This window comes from Garra rufa, chromosome 14 (genome assembly GCF_049309525.1).
Source record: "Garra rufa chromosome 14, GarRuf1.0, whole genome shotgun sequence".
NCBI lineage: Eukaryota > Metazoa > Chordata > Actinopteri > Cypriniformes > Cyprinidae > Garra > Garra rufa.
This window is the reverse complement of record NC_133374.1, coordinates 20,643,217-20,658,917: the sequence shown is the minus strand read 5'-3', so window position 1 is coordinate 20,658,917 and position 15,701 is coordinate 20,643,217. Positions and strand designations below refer to the sequence as shown.

Below are 15,701 nucleotides of genomic sequence, written 5' to 3'. Positions count from 1 at the left end.
TGTATATTTTTTACAATTAATTTGTCAGCGAACTTAGTAAAACATAAGCACATAAGTAAATACATAAGTGTGTGTATGTCTATGTTTAGGGCAAGTAAGATTTTTTTTTAATTTAAAAAAATATACATACATACCAGTGAAAAGTTTTTGGACAGTGAGATTTTTAATGTTTTTAAAGACGTCTTTTCTGCTCACCAAGCCTGCATTTATTTGATCCAAAGTACAGCAAAAACAGTACAATTTTGAAATATTTTTACAATTTAAAATTGTTTTCTATTTGAATATATTTTAAAATGTAATTTATTCCTGTGATTTCAAACCTGAATTGTAGCACTGTTACTCCAGTCACATGATCCTTCAGAAATCATTCTAATATTCTAATTTGCTGCTGAGTAGATTTTTTTCAGGTTTCTTTGATGAAAAGAAAGTTCAGAAAAACAGCATTTATGAAATAGAAATCTTTTGTAACATTATAAATGTCTTTATCATCACCTTCAAGCATCCTTGCTAAATAAAATGATTATTTTCTAAAATGTATTTTCCAGAAAAAAAAAACAAAGAAAATTATACAGACAGACAGTATAGTGTATAATGTTACAAAAGATAAATGTAATTTCAGATAAATGCTGATCTTTGGATCTTTCTATTCATCAAAGAATCCTGAAAAAATCTGTTTGAAATATTGATAATAATAATAAATGTTTCTTGAACAGCAAATCAGCATATTAAAATTATTTCTGAAGGATCACGTGACACTAAAAACTGCCGTAATGGTGATGAAAATTTAGATTTGATCACAGGAATGAATGACATTTTAACATATATTCAAATAGAAAGCAGTTGTTTGAAATGGTAAAAAATATTTCACAATATTACTGTTTTGGTGTTTTTTGGATCAAATAAATGAAGGCTTGGTGAGCAGAAGAGACTTCTTAAAAAAACATTAAAAATCTTACGGTCCAAAAACTTTTGACTGGTAGTGTATATATAGCAAGGACACATTAAATTGATTAAAAGTGACAGAAAAACATGAATTTTTCAACATTAATAAAAAGAAATATTACTTGTGCTTTACACCAGAATATGATTTCATATCATCAGAATGACTTCTGAAGAATCGTCGATCATGTGACACTGAAGACTAGAGTAATGGCTGCTGAAAATTCAGTTGTCATCGCAGAAATAAGTGACATTTTAAAATATATTATAAAACAGAAAATAGATCTTTTAAATGTTAATAATATTTTACAATATTACCGTTTTACTGTACTCAAATTAGGTGAGCACAACATTTAAAAAAAAATTAAACCATGAAGGTTTGTTTACCATGAAGCTATTATATTTCTATATATCTAGCATATAGCTTCACAGACATATTATTTGTAAACTACACCCTCCAAATGTCAGTACTCACCTAAAGGAGCAACTCTATCAGAGTGGCAACAGAAGAACCATACCATATTCCACTGCACATGTTACGGCTCCGGCTGTTAGATATGGCGTGTACCATAGCAAAAGTTATGTTGGCAAAATACAGTAACTCTCCATCTCCGTATGCAATCCAACTCCCTTTTCTTCTCACAAATTACTGTCACCCAGCCTTCACTTTCTTCTTTCTGACAGGCCTCTTGCCTGTTCGCACTTGGCCTGGTGTGAGGCATATTCTGGAAGGCGCATGAACCCATAAACCCACACGCGCTCACATAGATCACATAGATCATGACTACTTCACACCAACAGCACACACACAGCCCTCTCACTGAGCTAAGAGGATAATCTGGAGCGGGCCGCAGATTACCGTGGGTTGCCCAGGTAGCTTCTCTGATTGGCTAGAGATGGAGAGCCAAAGCTGTCCTTGATTGACAAAGCAAACTTCTAATTCTAATTTTACTGAGCCATTTGCATAATCACTTGCTTTTGTGTTTTTTAGCTTGTATCTGAGGATAAAAGTATCTTGTCTTGGTGACATAGTGATGAGAATAAAGCCCAGCCATTCATTTTGTATGGTATGGGTATGGGAAATATGCTATAGACTGAATCGATCATGGTCTTACTAATACAGAGAATAGACGCATAAATTGACCTTCCAATAACGACTGTATACAGTCAATTGATTAATGACAAAAGCAAACAACTGCTGTGTATGCTGTTTGAAGCAACCTATAGGCAACTGCTTTAAATCACAAACAGAACAGGCATGTCGATATTAGTTTGCTCCCGCCCAGTATTAATGGTTGTGCTTTAAAGCCTACTGAGCTGCCTACCTGCATCGCATTATCAGTTCTAACATACGAACAAACTGAATCAGTGTCTCAATCCAATCAATTTTTTTTTCATTTCCAGTAAAAAAAAATAAAAAATACAAACCATCTTTTAAACAGATATCCAGTTAACCAGGTTTTTGAAAAGATAAATAAAGCTACGTCAGTCCCTGGTCAATTTAATGCAAAAATAATTATTTTGGGAAGACTCTTAAAAATAGCTAAAAATCCAAAGGATAAATATAATGAACAATACATAGACAAAAAGATAAAATGCTAGAACAATAGAACGATGGATGGATGGACAGAATGATAAATAGATAGAATGCTAGATAGCTAGAATGATAAACAGATGGATGGATGGACAGAACAATAAAAGATAGAATGCTAGATAGCTAGAATGATAGATAGCTAGAACAATAGAATGAACGATAGACAAAACAATAGATAGAACGATAGAATGATAGCTAGATAAAATGATTGACTGATAGTGATAGAATGATAGAACAACAGAATGATAGACAGCTAGAATGATAGATGGAACGATAGAATGATAGACAGGCAGACAGACAGATAGACGGACCAGTAGCTAAAATGATAGATAGAACAATAGACAGAATGAACGATAGGTGGATAGATAGAATGATAGATAGAATAATAGCTAAATAAAATGATAGACTGATAGTGATAGAACAACAGAACGACAGAATGATAGATAGACAGCTAGATTGATAATTAGAAAGAAAGAACGACAGAACAATAGATAGAACAATAGACAGGCTAGAATGATAGCTAGCTAGAATGATAGATGGAATGACAGAACGAACAATAGAACAACAGACAGATAGACAGACCAGTAGCTAAAACGATAGATAGCTAGAATTACAGACAGATAGATAGAAAGAAAGGCCTGAATGATAGTAAAATAAACAGAATGATAGACAGGTAGCTAGAATGATGGATGGACGGATAGACGGTTGGATGGACGGATAGACATGGATGGATGGATAGATATTGATGGACGGATGGAAAGATAAGATATGGATAGACAGACAGATGGGTAGATAAATAGACAGAACAATAGATAGAAAGATAGAACAAACGAATGATAGAAAGATAGAACAAACGAATGATAGATAGAATAACAGAACAATGGATGGATGGATGGATGGAATGACAGAACGATAGATATAACGACAGAATAATGAACAGATAGATAGATAGATAAATGAGAGATAGAATGACAAAACGATAGAGATAGATAGAATGACAAAACGATAGAATGACAGAACGATAGATAGAACGACAGAATGATGAACAGATAGATAAATGAGAGAGAATGACAAAACGATAGATAGAATGACAGAACGATAGATAGAACGATAGATGGATCGATAGATGGATCGATAGATGGATAGATCGATAGATGGATAGATGGATAGATCGATAGATGGATAGATGGATAGATGGATAGATGGATAGATGGATAGATGGATAGATCGATAGATGATAGATCGATAGATGGATAGATCGATAGATAGATAGAATGATGAATGATAGATGGATAGATAGAACGATAGAACGATAGAACGATAGAACGATAGAACGATAGAACGATAGATAGATGGATAGATAGATGGATAGATAGATGGATAGATAGATGGATAGATAGAACGACAGAATAGATGGATGATGGATGGATGGAATGACAAAATGATAGATAAAACGATAGACAAAACTATAGATAGAGCGACAAAATGATAGACGTGGATGGATGGATGGATAAATAGAACGACAGAATGACAGATAGATTAAATGGTCACTAAAAATAACAAAAAAAAATTAGAAAAGTAAAATAATAATAATAATAATAATAATAATAATAATAATGATGATAATAATGAATTAAAATATTTTTATTATCATACACACCAATCTAAAGCAAAATCATGGCTATCACAGCATAGTCACTCGTGAATGTGGGTCAATTGAGCCATGCTGCACACTCATAACTGAAAACATTACAGGCTTCCCACATTACGATTTCATGACAGCAAAAGCACTGAGTGACTAAGCGGGTGAGAGATCTTCAGCCCCTAAATAAATCATTGTCTCTACGACAAGAGCTAGTGCTCAGATTCTGTCACTGTGTGGACTTGGGGTCTCTGAGCGAATGCAGCCATTTCCTTCAGCATGTCAGTCTTGTTTTAATAGCTGGGTGGCAGTGACAGCTGCAGCAGGGCCGAGTGTGTGCAAATGCTGGGTGTGTGTGTTCACTGAGTGGGAAGTGTTGCCTGTCACTCGCCATTATCTCACACAGATGCCTCTCTCCCGGTGGAGGGCAGGCCGGTTGATTTGCTGATGCCTCCTGTGTGTCGGGGAGGAGAGGGAAGTGGACAAAACGAGACTTACGACCTGCCTAAACACCTACAGCACAGACTATCAAAGAGCAGATTACTGTCAGCTTCAGTGACACGCAGTGTCTCTCGTACATTTAAATGATAACCTTTTAGTTATTTCTCATTAAAAAAAACAGAATTCTGATGCCTCTGAAATGACAAACACCAGCCATTTCTGCAAAAAAAAAAAAAAAAAAACAAAGCAGTCCAGAGAGCGTCGAGAGCATATTTAGAGAATACTAATGGAACACCGAGAGAGTATATTCAGGAAGTATAAAGTGTTTGTGCAGATACTGTCAAATGAAATTCCATGACTTTCAAGGAATTTAAGCAGTGCTTTTATAATTTCAAGGACTTCATTTAGAGATCTCACTTATGGTTTAATGTTTTCCATTGTTTAAGATTTAAAAAAAAAAAAAAAAAGATTCGCTCCAAAATCCTGATCTGAAAACAAATGATTCATGACACACGCTCCAAAGTCCCGAATTGAATCAAATGAATAGAAATCTGCGCTCCTAGGTTCCGATCTAAGCAAATGATTTGCGAACCCCCTCCAAAGTCCCAATCTGAATAATAATTCGAGAACCATCATTTCAGATCAGGACTCAGAGCAAAGAGTGCGGATCGTGAGTCATTTAGTTCGTGTAATGATTCAAAAATCCACTCTGAAGTTCTGAAATCAAATGATTCACAATATGCAAATTTCCAATCTAAATAAAATGTTTCGCAAACCTGCTCCAAAGTCCCGATCTAAATCAAATGATTTGCGTTACGCAAACTTCTGATCTAAAACAAATGATTTGCAATATACGCTCTGAAGTCACGATCTGAATTAAATGATTCACAATATGCGAATTTCCAATCTAAGTCAAACGATCAGAATCAAATTATTCACGTTATGCGAAGTTCCAATCTAAATCAAAAGATTTGCAATACGCGTTCCGAAGTCCTGATCTGAATCAAATGATTCATGATACACAAATTTAGAATCTCAGTCAAACGATTCGCGAACCTTCTCTGAAGTCCCGATCTGAATCAAATTTTTCACGTTATGCGAAGTTCCAATTTAAATCAAAAGATTTGCGATACGCGTTCCGAAGTCCTGATCTGAATCAAATGATTCACGATACACAAATTTAGAATCTAAGTCAAACGATTCACAAACCCGCTCCGAAGTCCCGATATGAAGCAAATTATTCACATTATGCGAAGTTCCAATCTAAATCAAAAGATTTGCGATACGCGTTCCGAAGTCCTGATCTGAATCAAATGATTCACGATAAACAAATTTAGAATATAAGTCAAACGATTCGCGAACCTGCTCTGAAGTCCCGATCTGAAGCAAATTTTTCACATTATGCGAAGTTTCAATTTAAATCAAAAGATTTGCGATACGCATTCCGAAGTCCTGATCTGAATCAAATGATTCCAAATACACAAATTTAGAATCTAAGACAAACGATTCACAAACCCGCTCCGAAGTGCAGATCTGAAGCAAATTATTCACATTATGCGAAGTTCCAATCTAAATCAAAAGATTTGCGATACGCGTTCCGAAGTCCTGATCTGAATCAAATGATTCACGATAAACAAATTTAGAATATAAGTCAAACGATTCGCGAACCTGCTCTGAAGTCCTGATCTGAAGCAAATTATTCACATTATGCGAAGTTCCAATCTAAATCAAAAGATTTGCGACACGCGTTCCGAAGTCCTGATCTGAATCAAATGATTCATGATAAACAAATTTAGAACCTAAGAAAAACGATTCGCGAACCTGCTCTGAAGTCCTGATCTGAAGCAAATTTTTCACATTATGCGAAGTTTCAATTTAAATCAAAAGATTTGCGATACGCATTCCGAAGTCCTGATCTGAATCAAATGATTCCAAATACACAAATTTAGAATCTAAGACAAACGATTCACAAACCCGCTCCGAAGTGCAGATCTGAATCAAATTATTCACATTATGCATAGTTCCGATCTAAATAAAAAATTTGCGATACGTGTTCTGAAGTCCTGATCTGAATCAAATGATTCATGATAAACAAATTTAGAACCTAAGACAAACGATTCGCGAACCTGCTCTGAAGTCCCGATCTAAAATCAAATGACTCGCAATGAGAAGTTACGATCTAAATCAAATGATACGTGATATGCGCTCCAAAGTCCTAATCTAAATCAAATTATTTGCACTACACACTACAATGTCTCGATCGGAATCAAATGATTTACAATTTGTGAAGTTTCAATCTAAATCAAATGGTACGCGATACAGGCTGCGAAGTCCTGATCTGAATCAAATGATTCACGATACGCAAAGGCAAACAAATCGCGAACCTGCTCTGAAGTCTCGCCCTAAATTAAATAACTTGCACTATGCACTCCGAAGTCCCGATCTGAATCAAATGGTTCACGTTACACGAAGTTCCGATCTAAATCAAATGATTTGCGATACACATTCCGAAGTCCTGATCTGAATCAAATGATTCACTATCAACAAAGTTCCAATCTAAGTCAAACGATTTGCGAACCAATTTCTTATGATAAATTACAAATCTTTAGAGCCAGACCCATTATAAGCTCTAAGACTGATGGTATATGCTTATGCAAAATCAGTATTTTTGTTTTCTTTGCACATAAAACGTATTGTCATAGCTTCATAATGTTACAGTTGAACCACTGATGTCACATCGACTATTTCAACAATGCCTTTACTACCTTTCTGGGCTTTGAACGTGTCAGTTGTGTTGCTGTCTATGCAGGGTCGAAAGCTCTCAGATTTGATCAAAAATATCTTATTTTGTGTACTGAAGATGAATGAAGGTCTTACGGGTTTGGAATGCCATGAGGGTGAGTAATTAATGACAGAATTGTCTATTTAAAACATTTTTGAAGCTTTTCAAACCTCAGAGATGGCTGGTTTAGTTCAAGGCTTAGAACTCTTAAAAAAATCATTTTAATCAGCATGAAGAAAATGAATAGAAAAAATACTTTGGGAACTCGAGTGAGAGAGTATTCAAAGAATACATACAAAGACTTTCAAGAGTGTATTGAGAGAAAGTATTCAGAGAGTACTGAGAGGGCATTCAGATAATACTCATAGAAAATAGTGACACTTACAGTGTGTGACACCTGCCAGGGTTTGATAGAAAGTGGGTGTGTCGCTGTCGTCAGTCAACGTGACACACACACCACCTGACAGCAGCCAGCGGGAGAACGTGAAAGCATCTTTATTCTGCAGCAGCCAGCTTTTAAACTTTTCATAATTCACCTTTTCTCCCTGTACAGAAACAGACAGAAACACTGTAAAGAGCACAATTCTCTAATGAACCCGTGACTGACTTAAAGAGCATGACAAAAGGTCGTAGAATTGAGAAGTTAGACTGTCCTTATTTGCTTCCCCTTGTGCAGCGAAGGGGAAGCTTTCTCATTATTAATATGAACTGAATTCTGTTGAATGCAGATAGATTTGTGTGAGTGGGTTGAGTAAAGAGATAAGAGAGAGTTTTAGTGCTGCTGCCAAGGGATAACCAACAAAAGTGCTGCACTGGGTGGCTTTTCCGTAAATCAAGAAAGTGATGCAGCAGCAGGAAGAACGAAGGCTGAGAAGAGAGTGCAACTTAAAGAAGAGCTAACAGAGAAATAGGAGGGAATGTATGTCAAAGTGTATTATGTGACCTTATTGACTGCAACATTTGCACTGTCAACCTTTTAAGCTTATGATTAGAGCAGGGTTTTAACACATAGGAAGCTCTCTCTGTAAACACAAGTTAAAATAGGGCAAATGGTTCAAATAGTACAGTATATATAGATTTTAACATCAATGAAGTAAGTGTCTCAGGCCTGACAGATTGGATTAAAAAGCCATGCAATCTATTTATCAGCCAGCAAATACCAAATAGCAAATTGGACTCGCAGGAAAATGCTACACATGACTTCAGCTATGTTTCAATCCAAATAGTCTAATTTATGTAACTTAAGGTGACAGAGTTATATTAAAAATGTTTTGGCTCTTTCAAGCTTTCTAATGTCATTTGAATGGGCGTTGAGATTTAATTCCAATAGAGTGCATCCGTCCATCATAAAAAGAAAAATACAGTAAGAAAAATATCCATATTTAGAACTTTATAAACCGTAATCTCTAGCTTTTGCTAACTGTCGTACATGCGTGTATTAAAGAGTGGAATCCCAGTGGATGACGCTGGACGTAGGCGAACACGGTGATGAACGCAGAAGTGCAGAGGAGAGGGCAAAACAAAACAGCGGTCACAAATTAGAAGTACAAAACGAGGATTTGGACAGGAAAATGTTGGAGGATTTCAATATAATCCAAGAGGAGAATGGTTTTCCTTTGTTGTGAACAAAACTTGGTTCTCATGAGACTAGCATATTCTCACTAGAAACTAGAGATTACAGTTTATAAAGTTTTATATATTTTTTTTTTCTTATACAAACACATCGATTCACTTCAGAAGGTCTTTATTAACCCCCTGGGAGCCATGTGGAGCACATTTTATGATGGATGGATGCACTTTATTGGACTTCAAAATCTCATAAAGCCATTCACTAACATTATAAAAAAAATTGGATGAGCCAGGACATTTTTTAATATAACTCAGATTTTATTTGTCTGAAAGAAGAAAGTCATATACACCTAGGATGGCTTGGAGGTAAGTAAATAATGGGTGATTTTAATTTTTGGGTAAACTATCCCTTTAATACGTGAAATATCAGATTGTGACATATTGGAAATGCATTGCTTCTAACAGCATATAACATTTTTAACAACTTTTAAAATCGTCCAAATTAAGTTCTTAGCAATGCATTTTACTAATAAAAAATTTAGTTTTGATATATTTACAGCAGGAAATTTACAAAATATTTTCATGGAACTTGATCTTTACTTAATATCCTAATGATTTTTGGTATAAAAGTAAAATATTAATCATTTTGACCTATACAATGTATTTTTGGCTTTTGCTACAAATATACCTGTGCTACTTAAAACTGGTTTTGTGATTCAGGGTCACATGCAGTGCCTTGCGAAATTATTTATACCCCTTCATTTTTTTCACATTTTGTTATGTTGCTGCCTTATGTTAAGCTACTTTAAATTACTTTTTTCCCACATCAGTATTCATACCCTTTTCTGGGACACTCGAAATTTAGCTCAGGAGCATTCATATTGCTTTTAGATGTTACTACACTTCGAGTGGAGTTAAACTGTGGCAAATTAATTTGAATGAGTATGATTTAGAAAGGCACACACCTCTCAGAAAAGGTCTAACAGCTGAAAATGCATATCAGAGCAAAAACCAAGTCCTGAGGTCAAGATAACTGCCTGGTGAGCTCAGTGACAGACTTGCGTTAAGGCAATGATCTAGGGAAGAGTTCAGAAAAAATTGAAGGTTCACAGAAGCATGTAGCCTCCATTATCCATAATGGAAGACGACTGGAAAAACTAGGACTCTAGAAAATGTCTGCCAGCCCCCATCCAAGCTGACAGAGCTTGAGAGGTGAAAAGGTGAGGCAAAGAATGGCAGATAATTGCCAAATGCAGATGTGCAAAGCTTGTCACATCATACCCAAAAAGACTTGAGGCTGTAAAGGTGCTTTAACTATGTACTGAGTTAAGGGTATGAATACTTATGCAATGTACTTATTTCAGAGTTTTATTTTTAATAAATTTGTTAAATTTGCAAATCTGGTTTTTGCTTTGTCATTATTATGGTGTATGGAGTGTAAATTGATGTGGGGGAAAACTAATTTAAAGCAGTTTAACATAATGCTGCAACAAAACGTGACAAAAATGAAGGGGTATGAATACTTTTGCAAGGCACTGTATATAATTATAAAATGTACTACATTTATTATTAAAAAGGCAGATTAATTTCCTGTCAGTAATTTGAAAGAAAAAAAAAAAACACTGTGGCTAAATGGCGTGATGGTTGTTCTGAGAAATCACTAGACTGATGAAACTGAGGTAAATCACTGCACTGACCTCAGTGAAGCACTTCCTAAGAGAGGGTGGGACCTCCCCATCCACTGAACGCAGCATGTTCTCCACATCCTCCCGGACAACATAGGTCCCCGAATCACAAGCGAACAAGCTGAAGATATCTGTGGACACAGAGGACATGCTGGTTAATACACACACACCTTATCAAAGTCTTGCAGGCAATGTGTCTCGCACCCTCACATCAATCACAGCTGTCATGGACACAGTTGTGACACACAGCAGAGTAGACAGCACATCTGTGGGGAATATGAGACTGTCAAGTGGAATGTTCATGCGGCTACCATTTTGACTAAAGAAACACAGTGCAAAACAAAACTAAATAACATTTGGATAATTGAATATGCTGTGCCTGAGGTGCGCTTGTTTTGATTGCTATTTGAAATGGAATTAGTCGGGTTTTTCTAGTGATGTGCAAAACAAACAAAATACACACGTACATCTGTAAGGCTCAATGGGGCTATTTAGAAGACAAGTGATGCTTTAAATCCTTGAGAATAAAGCTACTACACAGAGTAATTAATTTATAATGCATCATGCACAAAGATGTTACAATGAAAAAATGTGCAAGATCAATGTATAGAGCACAGCCGTGTGCCCCTATAAACCTACATTTGGCTTTCTCTTCATCGCGTCCTCTTGTTAATAGAACCAGCCCGACGATCAGGTAGTTGAAGTGCAGCCCTTTAGATGTGCCACCAAAAGAGTTGTAGATCACCTACAACAGATGAGAAAGGGAGAAAGGATGCACATTAAATGTGGCCCGTTATAATACACGTAACTCAGCATTTATAGTTGAAGTTTACATACATTTGGTCAATTAATTTACCAAAATAAGAGGGATCATACAAAATACATGTTATTTTTTATTTAGTACTGACCTGAAAAAGATATTTCACATAGAAGACGTGTTGTTACCTGAATGATCCACAACTGTGTGTTTTTTTGTTTAGTGATAGTTGTTCATGAGTTCCTTGTTTCTCCTGAATAGTTAAACTGTCTGCTGTTCTTCAGAAAAAATCTTTCATGTCCCACAAATTCTTTGGTTTTTCAGCATTTTTGTGTATTTGAACCCTTTCCAACGATGACTGTATGATTTTGAGATCCATCTTTTTACACTGAGGACAACTGAGGGACTCATATGCAACTATTACAGAAGGTTCAAATGCTCACTGATGCTTCAGAAGGAAAAATTATGCATTAAGAGCCAGGGGTGAAAACTTTTCAAATCTGAAGGTCAGGGCAAATTTTTGTCCTGTGGGGAACATGTAACTTCTGTAGCTTCTAAAGGGCAGTACTAACTGAAAAAACATGATATTTAGGGAAAAAAACAAAAAAACAAAAAAAAAGTACACATCCTCAATCCGTTCAAAAGTTTACACTCCCGGCTCTTAATGCATGGTTTTTCCTTCTGGAGCATCAGTGAGCGTTTGAACCTTCTGTAATAGTTGCATATGAGTCCCTCAGTTGTCCTCAGTGTGAAAAGATGGATCTCAAAATCATACAGTCATTGTTGGAAAGGGTTTAAATACACAAAAATGTTGAAAAACCAAAGAATTTGTGGGACCTGAAGGTCTTTTCTGAAAAACAGCAGGCAGTTTATCTGTTTAGGACAAACAAGGGATTCACAAACAACTATCACTAAACAAAAAAAAAAAACACTGCTGTGGATTATTCAGGAAACAACAGTATTAAGAATCAAGTGAACGTAACCTTTTGAAACTGGGTAATTTTTATAAATTCAAATTCTCTTGTGGACTATATGTAAACGTCTTTTATGTGAAATATCTTATTCAGGTCAGTACCAAGTAAAAAATTTTGGTCAAATAAATAACATTTTGCAGATTTTGTCTTTAGGTACGTTTGCACTTTTCAGTAAGAGTTTTGCAGCTATACGAGTCACAGCGATCACGGAGCTAGATTTTGCCACTGAACTTAACTTTACAGAAAATTAACAGCGAAGCAGCAACTACCAATGGGAGTGAAGATAGTTCTCCACTACTTGATGTAAGTAGGATTCTAGAAATACAACAGATCAGATACTTGGTGACTTCTAATGATTTAGTGCATTGTAAGTGTGAATGGCCCTTTCTAAAGAACACAGGAAATTATGCAAAGTACATTGAATTGCATGTAATGATTATGCAAATGTCATACAATAAGATCTACACAGATTACACAGATGACAATACAAACAAATTAATAAATACTAATACTAATAATTAAATTTAAAAAAATTATCAATAAGCATAGTAAAACAGGTTGGAAAAAGTTTTACAGGTATTTACAGGAGTCATGCAAACCAAATGAAACAGAAAATGTGTATCTTTTGAATTTCACCATAGTTACACAACAAAGAAGGTCATTACTTCCCATCAGTACGCTATTACTAAGTCTACTGGTGTTCGGTGCTTAAGACAGACAGCCTGGTGTTAGCTGTTATCTCAGACCTTTGATTTCCTCTGAGATTCAAAGAAACATCAAGACTTTTAATGATAATGCTCTGTAGATATATATCTCCTCATAAATCAGCTGACAATGTTTAGTTTAATACAGAGGAAAGATTACATTCTCTCTACCCGCACTGCAGGGCTGCATATAATGTGTTGCAGTATAAAAAAATATCCCTGCAAAATGTGGCCCAGCAGGAGGCTTAGCAATAAAATACTTTTCTTCCTGTTTTTGATCATTTCTATTCCACAGAGACATCTCACGCAGACATAATTCACTTTTATGCCTGGTATGACACCATGTCTTAGCCTTAACGCCACATATAACTACAATTTTCACGCCCCCAGATGCCTACTGCACAGTCTGGTGCTCTGCGGCATACAAGACAAACATTTATTAGGAAAAAAAGCACAAGAACATTGTAATGTTTCCTGAAATTCTGAGCAAGCTGGGATTTCCACACATTGACAGGTACCTTCCCCTGTGGTATCAATCTTGTGTCAAACTGAACATGTCCAAGTCCAAACGAGTCTTGACTGACAAGTTAGACTACAGCTTCGCTGGTGAGCAGAGTCCAAAATTCACTTTTCCCATAGCTACTTGTCAAGGAACTTCGGATAGTGAAACATTTACAAACATTTTTGTGGATTAAAACAGACGAGTAAATAAAGATGAATAAAATCAGCAAATATTTATTTACTTAAGAACATCCATAACTATAAAATAAAAAACCAAGGCAAAATACAAAATGTATGCCTGTGATCCTTTAGGTAAAGGAAAGTAAATTTATTAAGTAAATAAACAAAAAAAAATAAACAAATACATCATTTAAGTAAATAAACCAGTAAATTCAAAAAACAATAAATATTTAAGCAAAACAGTAAACAGAAAATAAACTAGGACTGTCAAACGATTAATCGCGATTGATTGCATCCAAAATAAAAGTTTCACATACGAAGAGTTGATTTGCAAAAACATATCAATCAGTTTTTTTAATTTACAAAAATCAATGTTTTTTATTTTATTATAATGTTTTTATGGTGTTTTATTGTGTTAGTTAGCCGTTTTGTGTTAGTTATTTTTACTGAATCAAAATAACCCAACTGCAGTTTAATTGAGATTAAAATTGAAAATTAAAATGACTTGTTTTTGCAAACGAACTCTTTATACTATATGTGTGTTTACTGTGTATATTTATTATCTAATATTTAAAAACACTATTTATATAATGTATACATATTTATACTTGTATGAGATGTAAATTATATACAAATATAAATATATTATATATAAATCTAAAATATTTTTCCTTAATGTATACGTATATACATTACACACAAACATACAGTATGTAAACATAAACTTTTATTTTGGATGTGATTAATCACGATTAATTGTTTGACAGCCCTTAAAATAAACAAAAAAACTTAAATGCTAGAGATCAATTGGTTTCCTAGCTAAATGCATAATAGAAAATTGGGCCAACTGTTTTGTACTCAGCAAAACTTATTTATTAGTGATGTCAAATCGATTAATCATGATTAAGTGCATCCAATTAGTTTATTTGTATATATAAATACATACACGTACATGTGTATATAGAGAGAAATATTTACATGTATGTATATATATATATATATATATATATATATATATATATATATATATATTAATTATCTACTTATATGTATGTGTTAAGGCTGGTCAATTAATCAAAAAGTAATCGAAACCAAAAATCAGAACCTCAAACTGACGTAATTTTCCCATTTCAGTTATTTCGTTTTTTTTAATCATGTTAATACTTTCAAAAAAAAAAAAAAAAAAAAAAAAAACATACTACCGAAACTATGCAACAGTGATCATGAGTCAGATTCACATCAATTACTATAAAGGACACAAAAATAAATAAATCAAAATAATCTTGCATTAACTGTAATCAAGGTAAAACTTTCAATTAATCGAGAATTTGAATTTAGGCCACACTGTCCAGCCCTAGTATCTGTGTATATTTTTATATAGCCTACATATAAATATACACAGTACACATACATTTATTATGTAAACACAAACTTTTATTTTGGATGTGATTAATCGTGATTAAATCGCAATTAATCCAATAATATATAACAGGTTAAAATTATTCAATTATAAAACAAACCAGATGTAAATAAATGAATAAATAAATACATTTTGAAAATAACAAAACAAAATGTATGTCTCCGATCCTTTGGTTTCCTAGCTAAATGTATAGTAAATTAACCATCCAGGGGTCCGTTCTTCGTACCTTGCTAACTAAGTTAGCTGGATTTGATTGTTGACGATTTTGCGGGATCTTGGATCGCTCGGTTCTTCGAAGCTCATCCGGGACTTGCTGTCATAGCAACAGGTGCGCAAGCCTAAACCTGCTCTGGAGCAGGTTTATTTCATGTAAACAGGATTTAGGCTGCGCTCCTGGCGGGTTATGATTGGTTGAAATGGCGAGGTCACATCTGATTGGTTAAAGAGCACGACTGACGCGGACTGACTCACGTGGGAAAAGAAAAATATCTTGCAAGAAAGTGTGTGTATATA

At 34.7% G+C, this 15,701-nt stretch overlaps 1 protein-coding gene across 1 annotated transcript in view; it reads right to left on the bottom strand.

Moving 5' to 3' along the window:
* Positions 1-15,701, bottom strand: part of usp32 (ubiquitin specific peptidase 32) — a 68,109-nt gene that overhangs the window by 34,003 nt on the left and 18,405 nt on the right. The window contains exons 3-5 of the mRNA XM_073817973.1: positions 11,292-11,397; positions 10,665-10,783; positions 7,784-7,943 (exon numbers count right to left, since the gene is read on the bottom strand). Coding sequence (XP_073674074.1) covers positions 7,784-7,943; positions 10,665-10,783; positions 11,292-11,397 — 385 coding nt within the window. The remainder of the gene's footprint in view (positions 1-7,783; positions 7,944-10,664; positions 10,784-11,291; positions 11,398-15,701) is intronic.